This window comes from Syngnathus leptorhynchus, chromosome 15 (assembly GCF_054491065.1).
Source record: "Syngnathus leptorhynchus isolate UIUO chromosome 15, UIUO_Slep, whole genome shotgun sequence".
NCBI lineage: Eukaryota > Metazoa > Chordata > Actinopteri > Syngnathiformes > Syngnathidae > Syngnathus > Syngnathus leptorhynchus.
In genome coordinates this window covers 4,490,319-4,511,471 of record NC_141209.1, presented here as the reverse complement: position 1 = coordinate 4,511,471, position 21,153 = coordinate 4,490,319, and the positions used below count along the sequence as shown (strand labels likewise).

At 42.5% G+C, this 21,153-nt stretch overlaps 3 protein-coding genes across 5 annotated transcripts; 1 reads left to right on the top strand and 2 right to left on the bottom strand.

Moving 5' to 3' along the window:
- The first annotated feature begins 25 nt into the window (after positions 1–25).
- LOC147045230 (fibrinogen-like protein 1-like protein) lies at positions 26–14,047 on the top strand. 3 transcript variants are annotated; one of them, XM_085931954.1, is made up of 5 exons: positions 26–191; positions 539–1,287; positions 8,185–8,395; positions 9,053–9,433; positions 11,326–14,047. In XM_085931954.1, exons 1-2 carry the CDS (start codon positions 26–28, stop codon positions 1,231–1,233), a joined length of 861 nt encoding a protein of 286 aa, XP_085788080.1. In that variant the 3' UTR covers positions 1,234–1,287; positions 8,185–8,395; positions 9,053–9,433; positions 11,326–14,047. The 3 variants fall into 3 exon arrangements, with proteins under 3 accessions (XP_085788080.1, XP_085788081.1, XP_085788082.1); XM_085931955.1 differs by lacking the exon at positions 11,326–14,047 and having other exon boundaries at positions 8,189–8,395; positions 9,053–10,304; XM_085931956.1 differs by lacking the exon at positions 11,326–14,047 and having other exon boundaries at positions 53–191; positions 9,053–10,304.
- Positions 2,503–4,032, bottom strand: chrm5a (cholinergic receptor, muscarinic 5a). The gene has a single exon (XM_085931949.1). The coding sequence runs from the start codon at positions 4,030–4,032 to the stop codon at positions 2,503–2,505; it is 1,530 nt and encodes a 509-aa protein (XP_085788075.1).
- On the bottom strand, positions 9,510–21,032 carry stac (SH3 and cysteine rich domain). Its single transcript, XM_085931950.1, has 11 exons — positions 20,727–21,032; positions 18,811–19,129; positions 17,196–17,329; positions 15,753–15,834; positions 15,565–15,671; positions 14,516–14,597; positions 14,353–14,423; positions 12,949–13,046; positions 11,857–11,908; positions 11,311–11,448; positions 9,510–10,228 (listed from the first exon to the last, which is right to left on the bottom strand). The coding sequence occupies exons 1-11, from the start codon at positions 20,832–20,834 to the stop codon at positions 10,130–10,132; spliced, it is 1,290 nt and encodes a 429-aa protein (XP_085788076.1). The 5' UTR covers positions 20,835–21,032; the 3' UTR covers positions 9,510–10,129.
- Between the last annotated feature and the right edge of the window lie 121 nt (positions 21,033–21,153).

Below are 21,153 nucleotides of genomic sequence, written 5' to 3'. Positions count from 1 at the left end.
TATTTTTTATAGTCACTTCTGCTTGATGCATTTAAAACGTGATTGCAGGAGGATGGTGATATTTAAAGTTTGGCTCATGCTTTTGCTCTTGCCGAGTCTATTCGGAGACAACATGGAGCATCTTCAAGGAGAGAACTTGCATCTGCTACCCCCTGATCAGCATAATGTGGTCATGAATTACGGAATGAAAGGTAGCTTCAATTTCCTTCAATTACGTATAAATGAGGTGGTACGTTAGATTTAAAAACCTTTTGTGATTAAAATTTGATGTTAAGGAAACTCAATATATTTTTGCATAATTGCTGCATCAGCAGTTTTCTAGTCATAACAGAAATGAAATGGGGGGGAAAAATTTAACATTAAAAGTCATGGTTAATGTTATTTATTCTCTGAGTACAATTAAATCTCTTCAAGTTAACATCTCTGATTGTCACCTGCAGTGTTACAATTAAATCTTTTCAAATTAACATATCTGATGATCACCTGCAGCGTTGCAATTAAATCTCTACAAATGAACATCTCTGATTGTCACCTGCAGCGTTACCGAGAGATTGTCACGAAATGCTCATGAGCTCTTCAGGTCACGCCAGAGACGGCGTGTACCTGATCCAACCGGGGGACGCCCCCATCCTGGTCTTCTGCGCCATGCAAGAAGGAGGATGGACTGTAGTCCAACACATCACCGTTAACAGCAGCGTCAATTTTGACCGAGTGTGGACCGACTACAAACGTGGTTTCGGTGACGTCACTGGCGATCACTGGCTCGGAAATGAATACCTGCACCAGCTTAGCGGAGGCTCGGCACGCTACAAACTGGGAGTGAAACTCGTGGACCGAGACGCCGTGACAAAAACGGGGGAATACGATCCATTCCTGGTGGAGGATGAGTCATCGGCGTACAGGTTGAGGCTGGGTTTGTTTCATGGCACGGCCGTGGATGCCCTCACCCAGGACACGGAGAACTACCTGCACGATAATCAGAAATTCACCACTAAGGACAGAGACAATGATAATTACTTCCAGAACTGTGCCAAGTTGGAGTTCCAGGGAGTGGCCGGGGGAGGTTGGTGGTATGATGCTTGCGCCGGTGCCAATCTGAATCGAAGGAATGTCATCTACTGGCAAAAAGACTGCAACAAAGAGCGACTGTGCAAATACGCATGGATGATGGTGAAACCGTCACACACGGTTAAAGCCGTTCATTGCGGTGACTGCAAAAAGGATGAACTATGAAAAGCTTCTCAGCAGAAGATGCAATGTGGCTCTGGACAACGATCCAAACTGGAGGTAATTGTACAAATAAAAGTAGAAAATGACCTGTCATTCGGCGGGAAATAAAAAAAATAAAAAATGAAAAAAAGAAATTTGAAAAATGCACTAAGTGCCAAACCCCATTCATTTACAACGGCGTGTCCGCCAGACGGCGACATTTCCCCGTTACCGCTGGCTGCGGCGGGAGATCGTAAGTAGAAAAGTCCCAGAAAAATACATACATAAGAAGGATAAAACAAATCTAAAAAGACTCAATATATTCTGCAGGACATTGACATTTATTTGAAGAAAATGGATAAAAACGGTTTCTAAAATACAGATGCATAAAAGCAACAAGCCAAAATAAAAAACAACTTTCCTTGTACATAACATCACTATCCAGTATAATGGCAACATACTCACTTTTAAATTCCCTGTTTGAAAGAGTCTTTCAAAAAAGGAAAAGATATTGGCTTTGCCTCAGTAAAAACAAAACAAAAAAAAGGTTATTTACAAATAGCAACTTTGTGATGAGAGCTGTATTTGGAGTGCTGTGGTATAAATACAGTGAAGATTCGTACTAAGAATTAATTGTGCCCAGCAAACAGGATGCTGCCACAACTGCCTGTGCTTGTAAACAGCAGCACGTTAATTAGAAGCTAAATTATGTCAGACACAAACAATTATTTGCAACACAACTGGGCTGTACCCTTTTAAACAGGTGACATCCACTGGCGGAGATGGAATTTTTCCTTGGGGGCGGGCAAGATACTTTTGGGGGGGTCCTAAAAACAAAAATTGCAAATCCCCCAAATTCTGTAGCAAACACTAATAAACATGTCCCCTACTTATTCAGCCTTCCAAACATCTTTGGGGCGAGGGGGCAGTGCCCTCCTGGACCCCCCCCCCCCCCCCCCCCCCTCTCCGCCAGTGGTTCCATTCTATTTATGATATGGCTCCTTCCATTTTGTGTTGGCACAGAAATTCGGACAAAGTAGCGACAGGCTGTCTCTCACTGATAGCGTGGAAAGGACTTCAAATACCACTAAGGACTTTTTAAACAGTTGTAGTTATGATGTTTTTTGATATATAGGATTCTTTTATTTTTGTTAAATTCTGTGAAAATGGAATCTAATCTAATAATCAAGTTGCTATTTAGAGCACCAACAGAAGATGGAATGTAACATTCGGGGGTGGCGGTGGTTTGGAGGTGAGGCCTCCATTTTGAAAACCTCCAGCTTCTAAAACACATCAAGCAAGTTTGGCACCGACCATTGGGTTTTGTCCGTACCAATAGAGTTTCTCCTCAATCCGCTTCTTCTTCCACTGGCAGAGTAGAAGCATGCGGAAGGTTTTTTGGAAAGTCTTGTTGCAGAGAGCGTAGCACATTGGGTTGACGGTGCTGTTGACGTAGCACAGCCAGTAGCCCAGATGCCACAGGGACACGGGGATGCAGTCCGAGCAGAAGGTGGATATCAGCACCATGATGTTATACGGCGTCCATGTTAGGATGAAGGCCAGGAGGATGGCACTGAGGGTCTGCGCTGCCTTCCTCTCTTTAATCAGCACCATCCTCTTCCGCTTTGTCATCTGGTTCTTCAACGTGACATCCTTAAACGCCGAATGGCTGACCGACTCCGCCGAGGATGACCCGGTTTTGGCCTCGCCGTTTTTGCCCCGGTGGGGGGCCAAGGCGTCTTTGGTGGCGGGTTTGAACTTGTACGACACGCGCTTGCTACTCTTCTGAGAGTTTCTTTTGAGCGGCGTTTGGAAGAAACTGTCCTCGTCGTAGCTGCTTAGCTGTTCGCTCTCGCTTCCCGCCACGCTCTTGCCGCCTTCGCAAACTTGGTTCCCCAAAGGGGGCTGCAAGGCGGACTTGTCTTCATCTTCTGAGGATGCGTAGCTATTGGAAGCGGTCATGGGACCGGTTTTGGACCACTCCTCGTTGGTGGAGGCGGTGGATTTGGCGGCGTGGCTTGAGGATGACCATGAGGCTTGAGTGCGGTCTTGCGCCGCAGACTTTAGCTTGCAGCTAAAACACGATCGACTGATCCGTACCCGGTTGACGTCGGGTTGTGCGGACTGATTCGCTCCCTGAAGCTCCGCTAAATCCTTGGTGCGTTTTTCCGTCTCTTTATAGATCCGACAGTAGAGGATAGTCATGACTGACACGGGGATATAAAACGCTGCAATAGCGGTTCCAAACGTTATAATGGGCTCTGAGAAAAACTGAATCTGGCATTGTCTTTCGGGGACGGTTCTTTTGCCCACAAAATATTGCCAGCATAGGATAGGCGGTGCCCACAAAACAAGAGACACCAGCCAGGCTAAGCCTATCATGATGCCGGCCCTCTTTGGTGTCCGTTTGGCTCTGTAGGTGAGAGGCCTGGTGATTGAGAAGTATCTGTCGAAACTGATCACCAACAAGTTCATGACTGAGGCGTTACTGGCCACGTAGTCCACAGCCAACCACAGGTCACATGACAGGTTCCCTAAGGCCCAGTAACCCATCAGGATGTAGGAGGTGTACAGGTTCATGGAGAAGACGCCGATAATGAGGTCAGCAGCCGCCAGACTCAGCAAGTAGTAATTGTTCACCGTCTTGAGTTGGCTGTTGACTTTAAAGGAGAGCATCACCAGGATGTTCCCCACTATGGTGATGAGGCTTACAATGGCTGACACGGTCGCTATGGCCACCACCTCCCAGAGATTGTGTGTGACCACTTGGATATCCATTGTACTGTTGTTTACTGTGACATTTGGGGCATGCACAGTTTCCATAGTTGTGGGCTTAGTTGCACCGCACCACAAAGAGACATGTTGAATTTGACATTTCCTGTTAAGAAAAAAAAAGGCGGATTAGGGAGGAACATTGTTATCAAGGAAAATGCGTTTTGTAGCCACTAGATGGCGATATTTCAAACTAGTGACCACTAACAATGCCCTTTTGATGGAAATGTTGCTCAATATTTAACCAAAAGGGAGACTTGGTGTATTTCTATGTAGGAAATAATTACAAATAAAATGTTTTGTTCAGTCTACAACAGCCTACTCTCTTTATTTTGTAATACTTTTATTTATGGTTGTATGTGGATGTTTTTAGTCCAATCAAATTTCAGCATTTATCAATCAATCAATCAAGTCAAGTTTATATAGCCCTAAATCACAAGCAGTCTTAAAGGGCTCTGTCCTCTGCATTTAACCCATCCCCATGTGATTTTGATCCATCCCCTGGGGGAGAGGGGAGCAGTGAGCAGCAGCGGCGCCGCGCTCGGGAATCATTTTTGGTGATCTAACCCCCCAATTCCAACCCTTAAATGCTGAGTGCCAAGCAGGGAGGCAATGGGTTCCATTTTTATAGTCTTTGGTATGACCCGGCCGGGGTTTGAACCCACAACCTTCCAGTCTCAGGGCGGACACTCTACTACTAGGCCACTGAGCTGATTTATGTCAATCAAATCTTCCCAGAACCCTCAAACTGGAGAAACTGCAGTGCAACCTACTCAAAACTGAATGCAGTGTTTCAAAACCACATCTTTTTCACCAGCAGATGAAGCCAAAGTCTCACTTTGACTCCACTGACACACATTTATCATGGGTGAGGGAGCTACTTGAAATTAATATGCTGTGCTTTTCATGACCTACAAGAAAGCACAATTTCATCATGTGCTGATTAAATTTGCATATTGAATCTACAGAGACCTCAATCTTCTCCCCGCATAGCCATGAGATTTTTTTTTTTTTTTTCATTGGTGTTCCCGTAGAGGGTAACATTTAACTTGCACCCTCAGGCTCACATACACCTGCTTCAATTGGGCACCGGAACCTGATATTTATAAGCTATGCTTTTTAATACAATAGCACCTCTACATTATTTTTAACACACGTGTGCAAAATGCAACATTTTGGCAAAATATCCCAATTTGACAAGTGACTTTCACATGCATCTGGATTGATTTGACAGCTCCAGCAGTAGCCCGAGGCTCACACAAATAACATTCCCATCTCCAGGGGGGGGTCCTCCACCAGGAATTGGATTGGACCTCACCTTGTTGTACAACATTTCACATCACATCACTTAAATCTCTGATCATTAGACTGAGCCATTACAGGAACGTCTGTTTTTTTCTTTATTAAAGCGGTGAGACTTAATAAGACATTTCTTTCTTTTCGTCATGGGACTATAAAAAAATTGTGCCCCTTACAGGATCCGGAAAATATGAAGTCTGGTTGTTGTGGCTTGACGTGACAATCAATATACATCACACCACAAATGTAAATGCCCCTAATAACCTACTGCAATAACACATAAAATAATAATGTGTTCAAAATAATTCAAGTGGATGTCTTTTTTTTAATTTACCTAATAGCGTTCACATTGCACATAATCCCACACACTCGAGCTAGAAGAAAGATAGATGATGTATTAAAAATCCAATCCGTCCTCATTATAAGTGAGGGAATATAATTAGCTTCCATAAAAATTTGTTTTGCAAGATTTGTTTTTGTGTAGGTTTTCCAGCAAACGATTTGCAAATATTGGAACTAAAGTGAATTTGCATGAAAGTGAAATGTTGGAGTGACGTGATTGGGCAGGCGCTGTTTGTACCGGTTCGGATGGTTGCCATGTCACCATTCATGCCGTTATCTATAATTATAGTGTCATTGGCCATGTATAGTGCCAACTAACCACTCATACAATTCAACTTAATTCGTTTGATTTGAGTGAAAGAGGCACGAGTTCCTGCTGCAGAAAAGCAGCTGCCGATGATCATGACTCAGTTTGTCGTCATTCTGCGGATTGTCTGCCCTCCCTTGATATGTGAATGAATGATTTACAGCACAGCCATGTGTGATGATGATGAAGAGGATGATGATGATGCACTTCCTTCATGCATATTCCAATTTTCAAAAAAAAAACATTCAGTGGCATGGTCATTGGAGGAATATGATTGGCCGTCTGCAGAAACCCGATTTATGTCTGCAGGCAATATATGAAGTAAAGCTCTGTGAAGGAGATAAGTCACGCAAGATGAATTTTACTCTTGTCAGGGAACTACACGTTAAAATCAGGAAATGGATGACCCGATTGTTATTTTCGAAAAATACAGATTCATCCCCGTGACATCAACTTAAATATTGCATTAGGCCCGTATGCATAAGTAATGCTCAAGTTTCCTTCAAAGTCAAGCGAAAGTGATCGAATTCTTCATCTTCTGTGGTCATCTCATCGCTGTAGCTGGGACGTCATGCTTAATAACCTTCTCTACACTGGGGGGGACCGCGGCAGCAGAACACATTGTCACGCGCTGATCGCATATGTTTGGCATTTGTGCAAGGAAGGTCGGAAGATGAGAGATGGAGGAGAAGAGATTAAAAAGGGGCGAGTGGAACACGAGGCACAAAGAAGCCCAGAGGTCTCTGGCACAATGGTTATTACATTCTGCAGTCAGCTCACTGACCCATAGTGAACACTTGTGCCCACAGTCGTATGTGACAATGTTGAACAGCACCTGAAAAAAAAAATGCATTCTGTGCACTGGAGGAGAAACAATATTGTAATCATGAATGTAGAAGCACACAAGCATGCAATGTAAAATACTCTCCAGTGGTGCTTGGTGGCATTTAATGACTCTAATGCTGAGAAAAGAAATGCAAATGAAGCATTTGTGCCAATGCTTTTTCAACTCCTCATAGAGCAGGGGTCGTCAACCGGTGGTCCGCGGGCCTCTAGCGCTCCGTGGCGATATTGCAGGTGGGCCGCGAAATTGGAAATGGATAGTAATTGTAACATTTTTAGAAATAATATGGATTCTTATTTAGACTTGATTTATTTTCCAAACTAATCTTGTGAATCATTTACCCATCCAATCATAGAGGATAAAGAATCTATGACTATTGATTGTCTAAATGTGTTGCTGCACAGTTTGTATTCAAATATCAGCTGCATTAGCAACTGCTTCAAGGATGTTTTAAATATCTAAGGTTTATTCGGTGGAAGATTGTCTTAATGTACCGTCGTGGAAACGACAATGTCCTCTGACTCACTTTCTAAATATGAGTCTGTGAGTGCGCGTCTGCTCGCCGTGTTTGTGCCTCCGGCTATTCTGCTCCTGCCTCACAACATGCATACATGAATAACCTCATTACGTGCATGAATTTGATTTTTTTTTTGTTATTGTTTATTGATTAAAGCAATATTCATGTGAATATATTGGAGAAATTGGCAACTCATATCTAAGCGTTTACTTCAGTGCGATAAAATATAAACCCATCTTTTAAATGGCCCTAAATTTTGTCGAAATTTGTGAAAAGAATAAAAAGTGATTTCCTCAATTTATAAAAGAAACTATCCATGAAAACTGAACAGACTTCAAATGATTGCTTGACCCTCATTTGTTTTGTCAAGGAAACCAAAAGAGGAGGGGATATTATGCACTTTCCTTCAAACTAATTCATAATTCAAAATGATAAGGCACATTTATTAAAAATGTATTCACATGCATTTGATAATATCACATTCAAAACATCAGATGACTTTATCGTACAGTATTTGCTACTCATGCCACTTTTTTTGTGATACAGCAGGTGTTCCAAGAGGGTGCACACACACACACACACACACACACACACACACACACACACACACACACACACACACACACACACACACACCTTCCGTGAGCATTCAATGAGGTAAAAGTGCACATTAATAATACATGCTAGCGAGACCTCTCAGATATGCACTTGTGCTGCTATTTCCTGTCAAATCCGGGTCAAAGCCTCTGAGCAGTCATCAAGAAGTGCATTATTAATCACTTCCGAGTCGCCTAAGACGATGATGACACACAAAGATAAAAAAAATTAAAAAAAATACTCACAAAGGCAGAGGTCAGAATGAGCCTTGCAAGTTAATCCCTTTGTTTTTTCCAGGAAGTCTTCTGAGGGTCAAGTGCATCTTAGAGGTTCAAAACACAGTCGGAGAGGTTGAGGAATCCCGCTGACTTGGAGGCAAAATGTGTGCAAATGGGAGGAGGAGGATGGAAAGGAGGGAGGAGGAGAGAACCGCGCCTGCTCCACACCATCAGCTGCCAACCACAAGATGTCCAAATATTCCCAAGTTGTTTTCAGCGTGGAGTCAAAGGTGAACTTTTAAGTTGAAACAAAACCAGCTGCTGTTTTTTTTTTGCTCCATCTTCCTTCTCCTCTTCTTCTCTTGCCACTACTGATGATGATGAAGTTGCATGTGGCTGAGACACACGTTCTTGCACGCCGCCGGGAGCAAAATTTCCCATAGGGGCGACTGGTTCATCATTTTTCGGGACAGTGAGCACGCAGCTCCTGAGCCACACAGAGTGGAAGAAAGTGGAGGGTGCATGGATGGAAGGAAGGAGGGAGGAAGGGAGGGAGGGGCGGGGTCGATGGTGGTCAGATTAAACAGCGGTCCCCGCCGACCGATTTCACATCGAAGCCGGTCGCCATTTTAAACAGTTTTGTATTCATGTAGAAGTTCTTATCATTTAAATGTAAACTTACTTTACAAATGATTTTCTTACAAAAGTAAGTGCTCATGGAAATAAAACTCTCGAGAACAACCCAAGCTAAACTTACCTCCTCCCCAACCTCCAAAAATAGGTCTCTTAGTCGAGATGCATCACTTTGACAGATTTACTGTGCTACTTTCAATTTTTAAGCAACTTTGGCGACATCATAGGGCGTTTCAAAAAGCACACAAAAAAAGTATAGTCTTATGAAATGGGATCGATTCTAATACGACTAACAACGAGAAAATGTATTTTAGATGTTGGCTATCTCCAATAACTGCTTTCGTGAGATTTGACACGAGGCTTCAGATCAGAGGAAACCTGCTTATCTCCTGCGTGGTGTTTGAACATGATGGAGGCCAAGGCAGTGTGGCAGACGTGTGGACCGTAAAACACCAGCATTGCTTTTGTCCTCACATGGGAGAGCACTGACATGGCCACAGCAGATAAGGACTGACAGATGTTTTGTGCATGTGTGTGTGTGTGCGTGTGCGTGTGTGTGCTAACCAGGGAATTCATTATTTCAGCAGCGCTGGTTGTCGCTGAGGTCCGTCCGTGTATGTTTTAATCCGGATGATGGGTGCTGAACTGTCTAATATGAGCCAGCCAATGTCGAGTTATAGCTTGGAACTGGAAAGGTACAATTACATTCTCATATCCGATGTGTGTTGCCGGAAATAAATGATCCAAACATTAGCATTTATAGTGATTTGTATTCCAGCTGAAGTTAGTTATGTGAGGATAAAAAAAACAAGAATTTCAATTTTCTCTGTATTCTGTTTTTCAGAGAAAAAAAAAAAAAGATCGTCCTAGAACAATTTGGATTTAGTAAATAGTTTTCAGATTTGACTCAAATGTTTTCAAAACCTGACGTTTTATGAAAAACATTTTAACTCAAAAGAAAATGACTTTATTTTTGTAAGATAGTGGATTTTTTTTTCCTGTAACTCTCAAAATATGACTATTTTAAAAAATATGCACAAATTGGCCTAACGTTACAACTTTTTGTTCCACTTTCAGCGTGGCATATCCCCCGTTATTGATGACATATTTTTTTCTTTGACAATGCAATCCACTCATTGCAACTCACAATGAAAGCCAGCCATCGTACGGCTTTGTTAAAAGTCTAAATGAAAAGATGAAATCCAGTGATAGCAGCCAAACAAACAAGGCAGAACTTGTATCGTCACGTGCGTCTGTCCTGCTTCCCGTCCACTTTTTGCGATGAAGACATTCAGCCGTCCCACCTCATAAGCAGCTTTGACCTCGTTTGTCCTTCAGGGCCGGCGGACACGGCCTTCCCTCGCTCGTCACCTCTCGAGCGCTTTTCCGCCTCACATAATATCGAGAACGTCGCAGGGCACGAAGCCTCGTTTCTTGCCGCTTGCCACCCTGATGAAGCCGTTGCTTTCGTCCTCACTGCTCACACAGATCTAGTGGGACAAGATAGTCATGAATTATAGTTAACTCTGTCACGTTTGATTTTTTTTTTTAGGGAGGCCAAAAATAGCAATTTAAGTCGGAATTTGTAAATTATTGACATTTATGGCAACTGTGGGAGTTAGCAAAATGAAGCAAGGAAGTTACTTGCTCCAAATAAATTAGCTGTATTGTTTATATTTATTTAAAGTGGATTTCAAGACAAGGTTCTGTAAACTCTGCTTTGTTGTGATAGCAAAACTCAAAACATTTAGTTAACTTGCCCAAATTACAATTTTATATAGTATAGAAAAATGTTAATTAAAAATACTGTATTTAAATAAATGGTTTAGTGTAGTTTGCGCGATATCGTCGTTACCAGGTCTTTCCAGCAGATGGCGCTGTCACCCTGTTGCTGACAATTGTTCATCAGTGCCGGGATCTTTTCATAAATTCAAAGTATTTCATTTAACTTTCCTAATTCTTTAAAAAAAAATGTACTTCAAGTTAAAGTCGGTGTATGATTTTGCAGCACGGTCCGGATAAAATTTATTCAATCTAATTTATTCCAACTAAGGAATAGGTTAGAAAAAAGAAAAAGTCCAAATTGAAGGAGCTCTCAAGTGCCATTACAAACACGCTGAAATGTTCCAGATCATTTTGTGCAACCTGTACTCTCCTTAAGTGATCACATTACGCTAAACTCTTAGGGAACACGCCAATCTCATATTCTGCGGCTTCCTATCCGCTTGGGGTTTGCTTGCAGGATTTTTTTCTCCAGAGTCACACCATAAGCATTGTGGGAAAAAGAGACCACTCATTAATGTGCATATTTGACGGATAAGTCACATGCGGGGGCCACAAAAAAAAAAAATTGTGACGTGATGATGCAAGGGTGAGTGATAAAAGAGGACTCCTGGGAGCAGCAGGAACAAAAAAAAACCTTCTTGTCATAATCGGCCTCAAAAAGGGGTCAACGAAGACAATCTCAAATGTTCATTATTTACGACAAAATATTTTGTGTGTGCGGAAAGCCGTATGTATCATGCAGGGTTTTTTGGTAGAGTTAAAAAAAAAAAAGAAGACCAAATAGTACCTGTCCTTCCTTTAGCGTAATCTGGCCCTGCTCTCTGCAGCCGATGAAGGTCCTGTTACACCTGAAAACTTGATCTCCCACCCGCAATTGATGCGCAAAGGATGCCGGGAAGAAACCGATCCTGTCCTCAATCACCCCCTGGAAAATATTAAACAGATGATAGATGATATGTGAGTTGTTGTTCTTTTGTCAACTTCCGCATTATTGGTTTTACTGGCGAAATTCTCCAAAGCGGCCAGATGTGTGTGTTTATCCACAGCATGATGAGAAGCAGCAGTGAGAAATGCACAATGAGTTGGCTCGTGGTCTGCTAGCAGCATGCCGCCTTTTATCTCCTTTATTAGGATTCCAAACTCTCTTTTCCATCTTTTCTACTGCGATCATTGACTGTTCAGTTCATCAATCAATTCATTTCTTCCAGGTTCATTTCATTGTGCTTGGGGAAAACATATAGTTATTATCATTGCCTTGGAAATGATCCAAAACAATTCATCATTACTAATAAGTCCAAGAAATCACAATGTGTGAAGGGAATTTAACGCTTACCTTCCACCAATCACCGTTGGATTCGTCAATAAGTAAAATTCGGTCTCCTGCCCTGCAATAAGAGGCAAAACAATGGACGGTTTGTAAACAATTTGTCTATTTTGCGTTGAAAGAAAAGAGAGCATTATTATGGAAAACATTTGTATAATGTTCATTTTATTTGAAATGTCTATTTTCCCACTATTTTATTTTATTGTATGTGAAATGTCTTTTAATTACACCTGTCTCACCTGCCGTCAGAGAAGGAGAGCCAATCAGAGTGAAGGATAGGGAGTTGGAGGAAGAGAGGTGGACGGGAAGACAGGGGGAAAAAAAAGACAGGAAAATTGTGAATCACTGTGCCGCATGTCTGTGTGTGCCGTAGTAATTACAAGCATCTGCTCGCAGTCATTGTTGGCAAAGTTTAATGTAGTTAAAAAAAAAAAAAAGGAAAAGGAACAACTCGATTGAGGAAAATGTGAGTTTTTACGTAATTTCCCTTATTTCCACCTCTTGTGATTGTTGGAGTGTGTCTTTATCCTGGTAATAATCACTATTACTGAGAAAATACGATTCACTGTGAACAGAAAAAAACAATTCCATATCTAAAAAAATCTTCAGAAAAGGACCGGGTGAAAATTTCTCAAGTAGTTGGACTTGCCAGTTCTCATCATCATTATAATCATCACGTTGTTGAAGTAATCACATAATCAAGCACAAGTAGAATTTTCTCACTTGCAAGTAAAATGAATCATTTTCAAGAAGTATCCTTCTCCTCTCCTGAATTTATGTTGCATATGCTGATTCAAGTGATTGTGTTAGAATCCGTTAGCGGAACACAGGTATCACTCCATTTGAGTAATTTGGTGGGAAGAGGAAACCAAATTGATGCTTGAGATGAAGGACTGCACGTGATGACTTTCGTTTCCTGTCTTAAAAAGTGTGTCAAAGCGTACGGTGGCCATGATCGGGCGCTTTGACACTAGCGGAAAATGCAGCAAATATTTTTTATATATATTTTTTTTTTTTAAATAATACTGTTTCACCTGCGAGTGTTTTTGTAAAAAGCTCCATCATCAAAGTCGTGTTGTTGTGTGTGTTTTGCAAACTAGCCTCATCTCCAGGTCATGGCTCTCCTGGGCAGTAAAACTGTACAAGGCCACGTAGGTGTTGAGCCGGAGTGCATCTTGGTGAAGCTGGCTGTCTTCCAGCTAGACACACACACACACACACACACACACTCAACAATAACCACACACAAGCTGGTGGGTCCCACGCAGCACCTAAACAACAATTTTGAATCTGTATCGTTCCGACCTCAACAGCATCAAGATTGCCGAGTGGCTTTTCGTCAGCTTTTTGCCATTTTTTGTTTTCATCATTTTCATTACTGTCCCCGGAGGCCACACAAGCAATTTGCCTTGTGCCTGCTTCCAAGTCATCCATCAGCTACTCCTTGTGGATGACACATGGCTTCATTACCACCTGGTGCCTCAAGGAAAGCAAAGTTCTGCCATCTTGTAAAAATACCACCTGTGTTTCACTGTCACCCCCCCACCCCACCCCGTCCTGCTACCAAACGCATCTACTTTTCAAGGAGTGTGAAATGTAGCAAGCAGGCTCCACGGTGGAGTTAACTGTGACAGAACTGACAAGAGTGAAAAAAATATATATATTTTATGGACTGGTGCTAATTGGGACAACACTTCTCCGACAACTTCCTGTGTGCATGCCTCTCGTCCCATTTTAACTTGGTGTTGACGGAACAGATTGCAGCTAATCTTGCACAACGTAAATATAACGTGTGCCAAAGCTATATTTACTGTCCCAATGTTTGAGAATCTACGAGTGTGAGTATATATCATCCATCACTACTACTCAAATGACTAAAATGTTTCTTTGAGTGAACCCAATCGGTTGAATTACCATTTTCCCAGTACGCCTCCATCTGTCTCTGCCTTAGCCAGAGCTAATGGACCCGTCGGAGGATGCGCTAACCATGCGCCGCCAGCTGTGCTCGGCCCGCCCAGCGCAGCACCGCGTATTTGAGTCTCTTCTTTTTTGAGAAGCGAGGGGACGTTTGTGAATTTTCCTTGTATGGTTTATTATTATGTTTGCCCAAATATCTGTGGTCTATTTCTACTGACAATGAGGCCTAAACATGCTCAAAAAACTCCTCTGTGCATTCCAGCAGGCAAAAAGAAAAAAGAAAAAGACGGCCTGGTAAGCTCCCGATGAGATTTTTATCATCACCCTACAGGAGTTGATAAGATATTTTTTTGCTAACGGAAGAGCCACAGATGCAACCAGTGAGGTCAAGCCTTGGCTCCATCAGCGCAAGTTTGCCGTGCTTGTGTCAGCTCCAATTTGATTTGTTACCGCAGGAAAAAGAACTTTTCCCTCCATTTCCTGGGAACTGAAGCGGTAATAGCGGAGGGCATTCAAGATGAGTGATGCGAGGCTGCATTTTTCGACTCGCCAGTGTAGCCAACAAATGGATTCGAAAAAATTTCTCACCTCAGAATTGTGGGGTGTTCTCTCCGGCTGAACTCGGTAGTACTCAGCCCCGTTTTCCAGAACCGTGAAAACTGAGTGAAAATATACACACGATAAATTGCAAGCTGTCGTTCGATTGGATCGCAGAATCGTGACAAATGGAAATTTTTCCACAGCCCCTCACCATCGTCGCTGTGTTTTCTTGACAGTGCCTGGCTGCTGCCGTGAGCCACCGCTTCCTCCGGGACGTTATCCAAGTCACTGGTCTGCAAAGAAATCTGATTTCAATTGGACAATTCTATGAAAACAACAATACATTTAACGGAATCATAGCGGCGGGAATCGTCAGTGACGCTAAATAACAAAGGCCCTCGTGAGTGTAGACAGAGCATGTTTCCAAGCTTGCATTCGTATACTATTTCTAAAACACACACACAGCTACACAAACAGTTTGACTGTCTTTTCCATTGTCATTACACAGTGGCACAAATCCAGAATGCAGTGGAGAAATAAGTGGAGCCTAAACATTAATAGCCCCCCCCCCCCGGGTGATTCAGTTTTAAGTAATACAGCGCCGTGATTCATTAGTATGCACTCGTCAATCATGCCAGTGTTATTTGTTGGAATAATTTCCCTAATGTCCAATTTTCCCTGTTCCTGCTGACTCTGTGTTCCTGTTCCTGCATCGCATCCTCATACCTTCGAGTGTCAATGAAACAGCCTAGCGGGGCATAACTAGCAATTTGCGCTCCCAAATGTTCAAACATTTAACGTACAATCTTATCGTCGTGAGTGAACACGAAATTTCACCGCCACAAATATGAGGATCGTAATAAATTAAGCCCAAAGAGTTTTCGGACTGTGAAGCCTTCCCTAAGTGATTCGTGCCCGTCTATTATCCTACCCTGTACGAAAAATGTCACGGGGTGGCCTGAGAGCGTTTATAATCAGTCCAATTCATCTCGAGGACTGTAACATGAGCACGACAGCTCCCCGTCATGACCGCTAAGACCAGAATGCCTTTATTGGTAGTGTTTATGACTCCGCTGAGGTGGTATCTATTTGCTCCATCAGCTACAACATGTCAAAGGCAGCAGCACCAAATAAACAAAGTGTGTGAGGTGGACCGACAGTGAGATGCATGGCTCTCGACGACATATTGTAGTGTCGGGTTAGGAGAACTAATGGAATGTTTCAAAAAAGATATTACCAATCGACTTGAAATGACCTTACCGAATTTCTTTGTGGAGATTCTGAGCCACTGGCCCGTTTGGATTTTTGTGCCAACGACGTCCCGAATCTGAGGGCCTCATAGACGGGGTCGACTTTATTACCGCAAGCTGTAGTGGTACAAAAAGAATGGATTTTTAAAAAGTGTTGTCAATATATTCAATCATGTATTGATAAGTTAGGCCGCTTACCGATGGGCATGACTTCTTTGATGCAGCCGTATTGTTCCTGAATTAATAACGGAGAGCTGTAGTACCGTCGGAAGCCTTTAGGCTGGCAAGAAACACAACAATACAATGATAATAATGGAATATTGCTATTTTGTCACCAGCCCAAGTCTCAAAACATCAAAGTCAACCCAAACAGTTAATAACAAGCACTGATGGAAATAGCAGCAGACCAAGACCTCGGTACAAATGAAGTCATAGAAATAGTCTCGGTCGCCGAGCAAGCTAATGGAGAAGCGATGGGAATGAGAACTCGGAATATCACCTTTGCGGGAAATGACATTAAATGTGAATTAAAAGAAAATGAATGATTACAGTCTTAAATCATGCATGACCGTCATAAATCATCCGTTTAAATCTACAGATGGCTTTTGGTAAAGCGGGAGAGTAAAAGTTGTGTGACCTCCAATAAGGACAACCGAGGTCTGAAAACTACAACGATAATCATTTTGTTACGAAACCAAACTACGCTATAAATATTAGCTCATAAAAACAGATATTCCTAATGTCGTGTTCGTCAGTGACGCAATAGATGTCCGGGTTTTTGCTTAGCGTTCTCAGGCTGAAGGGAAACAAGCATGCCCGCACAAGCGTCCCAAGTTAAGAGAGGCAAATTTAGAGCCCAATCCCACAGGGGGAAACTTTGTCCTCTTTAACCTCTCAACCTGATTTTCCACTCCTGAGAGCCAATCACTTCCTTGCTCCCTTTCCACTCATTCCCGAACAGGATGCGCTTGTAATACAAGGATCAAAACACATTTTACAAAGAGAGCAAACATGTTTAGCTTTATGGAAAATAAAAATAGGTTTGACATTCGAAAATATTTTGTCCGGGGCTGCAGGAACATTCCAAAGTGTCGCTCACATTAGTTGGCAGTTTATGTTGTTGTTTAGTTTGCTTCATAAAAACTCTAGAAATTATGATCGTGACCTCAATGAAGTCAACGACAAAGCCCTCGAGCATCGTCGGATCTATCCTGTGACGTTAATAGATCGACGGTGACGTCGGGCGGCGGGGGTCAGAGGTTTGGTGTCGGTGGCGTGCTTGGTGACAATTAGCTTGCAGATTGACTGGCAGAGGGATGATATAATGAGGAGGTGGAGGAGGAAGAGGAGGAGGATGACGAAGATGGCTGGATGGCAGTCGCAGATGTACCAGCACACTCACACATACACTAAAGTGTGATTTCTGAATATGCGCATTCTGGTGAGGGATGTTATTCATTATTTCATGTGATTTCAAGTTGATATATCAATATTATTTTGATGATTAATGTTGTTTTAGTAAGTCATTATTTTGTTTGTAATGTCAGTCCAACATCTCCAATGGCAATAGTGATGACATCACGAAATGGATACGAATGTGATCCCAGGCGATGCACATTTCATGAAGACAGGCGCTCTCACCAGTTTGCCCATGCAGCGCTGCTGCCCGACGCCGTTCTCGCACTTGTGGTGAAGACTCATCTTGCAGGCTTTACAACGCAGGCCGTGCTTGGCCGTGTTGCCCGCCAGGAACACCACGTGTTTGGCTGTGGTACCTGAAAAACAAATGGGATGTTTCACATATGCTTGCAGTCTGTTGACATTTTCACCCCACAGCAAAAAAAAAATAATAAATGTTTATGTCATTTCACAGTTGATGGAGAGGCCAGCACAGAGACCCATAGATTTTAAAAAGCCAATTTTCCATTAAAGCGAGATCAGAAGCCACCACGCATCAGTCAATGGCGACTGCTCGCATCCTACACAAAGGAGGTCAGTTTGTTTAATAGTTCTGCATCTGTGCTTGGGTATCGATTGCTCAGTGTGCAATTGCTGTGGCCCCGCCCACGTTCTGTCCATGTGAAAATGTGGACAACTATTGATCACATTTTTTAGAACATATTTTTTTACCCCCCCCCCCTTTCACTAATTGCTTATCCGCTATGCTAATCTACTACATATTGTGATGTTTAATGAATCGTATTTTCCCGTACCTCGAGGCAACGATATACTTTTATTTAAGTATTGCTTTGAGTTACACTTTTATCCAAAACAGTTAGTGATAGCACACACATGTCCCTGCTGTCCATCAGCTCGTTTGGTGTGACTCACTCCAACGTGGAAACAATACGCCTCCGTGCTAGCAGTTTAGCGGTTGGACCAGAAAATGACAGCTTGGCAATGGTGGGTGGGTGGGTGGTTGGGGGGGTCTCGGTGTTTGCGTATTCAGTAGTAATTTTGAGACTATTTAGCGTGTATGAGAGGTAATCCCAAATTTGAACTCTTATGACCCCTGACAATTGTCATTTCACAAATGTGTGATGCCACATTTGAAAATTGACCTCTTTGTTTATTTCTATCTTCCCCACCAGCACAACTTTTTGTTTTTTTGTTTTTTTTGCTTTCAGAATAGCATTGATCCATTAGTCCAGCAGTATTACTTTCCGCCCTCATACTTCCTACCTCAAATCAACCTAGCTGAGGTTCTGTAGACTAATTTGTTACTTTGTTTTTGCTATGACAAAATAAGCCCCGCCCTCTCCCCCCTAAATGACTAATTGACTGCATTTATTACAACACTTCACTGGTTTAAAGATGTTAAAATACTATTATTCCAAGCGCCCCCCCACTCCCCTCATGTAAATTACATTTCACACTCAGTCAGACATACAAACATGTCCTTCGCCCACGTAGGTGTTTATTTAATTAGCAACTCGCTGCAATCCATAACACAGCGTCGCTTGGCACGCAGGTATTTTTATTATATGCCAGTGTATTTAATTCACTTTTACTTAGAGCCAAATCAAATTTTCTCTCCGCCTCAAGCTTGAAATAAAAGAAATTGTTTTTGTAAAGCAAAATGTTTAGACTCGCTATGCCGTGATGCAATTCTTACATATTTATGATTCAATTTATGCTGACATTTCTTATAATGACGGATAGATGGTGATGCAAGAAGCAGGTGGGCGTTTAAAGTTGGTACATAATTGACCTCTTGACTTGATAAGGATTCATGTAGTGTTAACTAACCCCATACCTACGATCATGTGGTTGCAAACGTCGCAAAAGGTAGGCTTCTTGAAGATGTGCTCCATGAAGCAATGTCCGGCCGAGTCCACCTGCAGAGGGTTGCGTGTCTGCGAACGCGACGTAGGGGGAGGAGCGCAAGGGATGGCGGGGGGCACGGGCGGGATGGGCGGGCCGCTAGTGCCGATGTTGTACAGGTGCCCCGTGCTCCCGCTCACATCGGAGAGGAGCTCCGTCTTGTTGTCGCCGCCGCTTCGGAAGAAGTTGTCGGCGCTCTTGCTTCGGATGCTTTTGGTTTTGAAGGACAACGAACGTTTGAGCTTTTGAAGCTGGAAGCAAACAGAATAGAATTGACTCTTTGGAATTCAAAATAGAATCATTGCTAAAAAAGCTTCCCCACCAGGACACTAATGTCGTTCTTTCCGGCCATGTTGTTTGTCAATCTCATTACCTTCTACACTGACAAGCCTTTATTTCATCTGGTTCTCCTTCAGTTGCTTTATAAAAAATCCCTTTGCTACTGTAATGAGACTGAAGGGCTCTTATGCAGCGGAATGGATTCAGTTTTGACGTAATTGAAGGCCGGAGAAGAACTCCTTAATCAGGCTTTGTGTACTAATTAAGCCGCACAATGCCGGGAGGAATTTATTTATTTTTTTTGCAATTGCTCGTGAAGATGCTCCCTCCTATTTTCATGTAAATGCATGGCATCATACAAATACATTGCACCTAGATTCAAGTGTTTATCATTGAAGCTTTGTTGCAAAGAGGATCAATAAGTCCTCGGGGTGACATCTGATCAATTTGGCAAACTCACACGACTGTGGTGGGTGGTCTAACCCTGATCTGAGCACCATCAAAAGCACTGAGATATAATTACCATCTAAATTCCAATATTTGCTCTTGAAATTGTAGTGATTAAAATGCACGATTCAAAGATAATTGGATGGTTTTAAGGGCAGCACATGCTTTGCTTGATAGCAGTTAACTTGCAAGGCACATGAAGCATGGGAGCTTAAGGATGAGGATGACACCTAATCAAATGTAGCACCATCAAAAACACATTAAATGAGACTTAAGGAAAAGCATAATCTACTGGATGAGATCGTTAATTTATGGCTTAAATATATTATGTTGCATTGCACTAACCCTCCTGCGTGCAGAATTAAGAGCAAATTAAAAATAAATTTACAAGCAAACCAATTTTTTTCCCCACAGGTCATTTTGACCCGCAATATCACAGGAGGGTTTCTAATGTGTGTCAACATACGACCATGTCGTTCGTCTCACCTTCCGTTTGGGATGTTCGGGCCTTGCGGTAGTCTTACAAAAAGGGGGTAAGGAAAAAAACAAACAAATATAATTTTATTTCTGTGCAGGGAACCGTGTAGAACTATTTAGCCTTCCGCCTGCGTTCTTTTGTACGTCATCTTTTATAGGACAGATATATTTAGATAATTTACAACCACCAAAATGACCACTAAAGTAAGTCCTTATGGAGGAAGATTCCAAGCGCAGGGTATCCCAAACTTGGACTTGAGGCCTGTTTTGGGTCGTAGTTTGGAAAATTCGCTTTTGGTCGCCACATTCGGTATACTCAGAACCAAAAGCTGTGGCTTGAATGTAATAATTCGTTTGGATTGACACAGAGCTGCTTCTAATTAAGAAACGCTGGATTTGCGTAACACATTTAAACATGAATTAAGTCATCATCTTTCGGTACAAGAGACGGCACGGGTCTTTCTGACCCGTAGGCGAGACCAATGTAGCAAATTATTTGCACTCTGAAGAAACTGTTTGTTCCTTATTCCGGTCAAATGAGGTCACAGAAGTAAGATGTCAAGTGAAAAGGTTTTATTTTATTGGGGACATTACTCTAGAAACTTAAGTTGATTTTTTTTTTGTAACTTTTAAAGAAGTCCTTACCTTGGTCTCTTGGTTGGAAGTATTGCTCGGGGATTTGGGAGACTCATTCTGCTCGTCTTCTTTTCCCCCGCAACTTTCCTCCTGGGCAGAGTTGGCCGGCGGGATCATAATTTCAGTTTCTAAATATACAAAAAAAGTAGAATGTGTTTCCTCCTCTTCTTCGCCTCCTCCTCCTGGCAATGTTTACATCATGTTCATGATGGTCACCGTGACCCGAGCAGAGGTCAGCCAGAAGCGCCCTACTCCTAATAGAACGTACGAATCACATGGGAACACACGAGAAGGTGTGGTTAACAAGTCCAAAGTGAAAGTAAAGGGAAAAGAAAGTCCGATGCTGCTGGAGAAAGTGGCGAGCTTCTTCCTCTGTGGTTGGTGCGTAAAGACTCCACAAGCATGCTGTGCTCCACTATGAGCTGGAGAGAGAGAA

Coding starts and splice junctions, on each gene's coding strand:
- LOC147045230 (XM_085931954.1), top strand. CDS start 26: ATGCATTTAAAACGTGATTGCAGGAGGATGGTGATATTTAAAGTTTGG. Junction 192..538: donor CATGAATTACGGAATGAAAG/GTAGCTTCAATT, acceptor TGTCACCTGCAG/CGTTACCGAGAGATTGTCAC.
- chrm5a (XM_085931949.1), bottom strand. CDS start 4,032: ATGGAAACTGTGCATGCCCCAAATGTCACAGTAAACAACAGTACAATG.
- stac (XM_085931950.1), bottom strand. CDS start 20,834: ATGATCCCGCCGGCCAACTCTGCCCAGGAGGAAAGTTGCGGGGGAAAA. Junction 15,835..17,195: donor AGCGCTGCATGGGCAAACTG/GTGAGAGCGCCT, acceptor GTTTCTTGCCAG/CCTAAAGGCTTCCGACGGTA. Junction 11,909..12,948: donor AGCCATGACCTGGAGATGAG/GCTAGTTTGCAA, acceptor CTCTTATTGCAG/GGCAGGAGACCGAATTTTAC.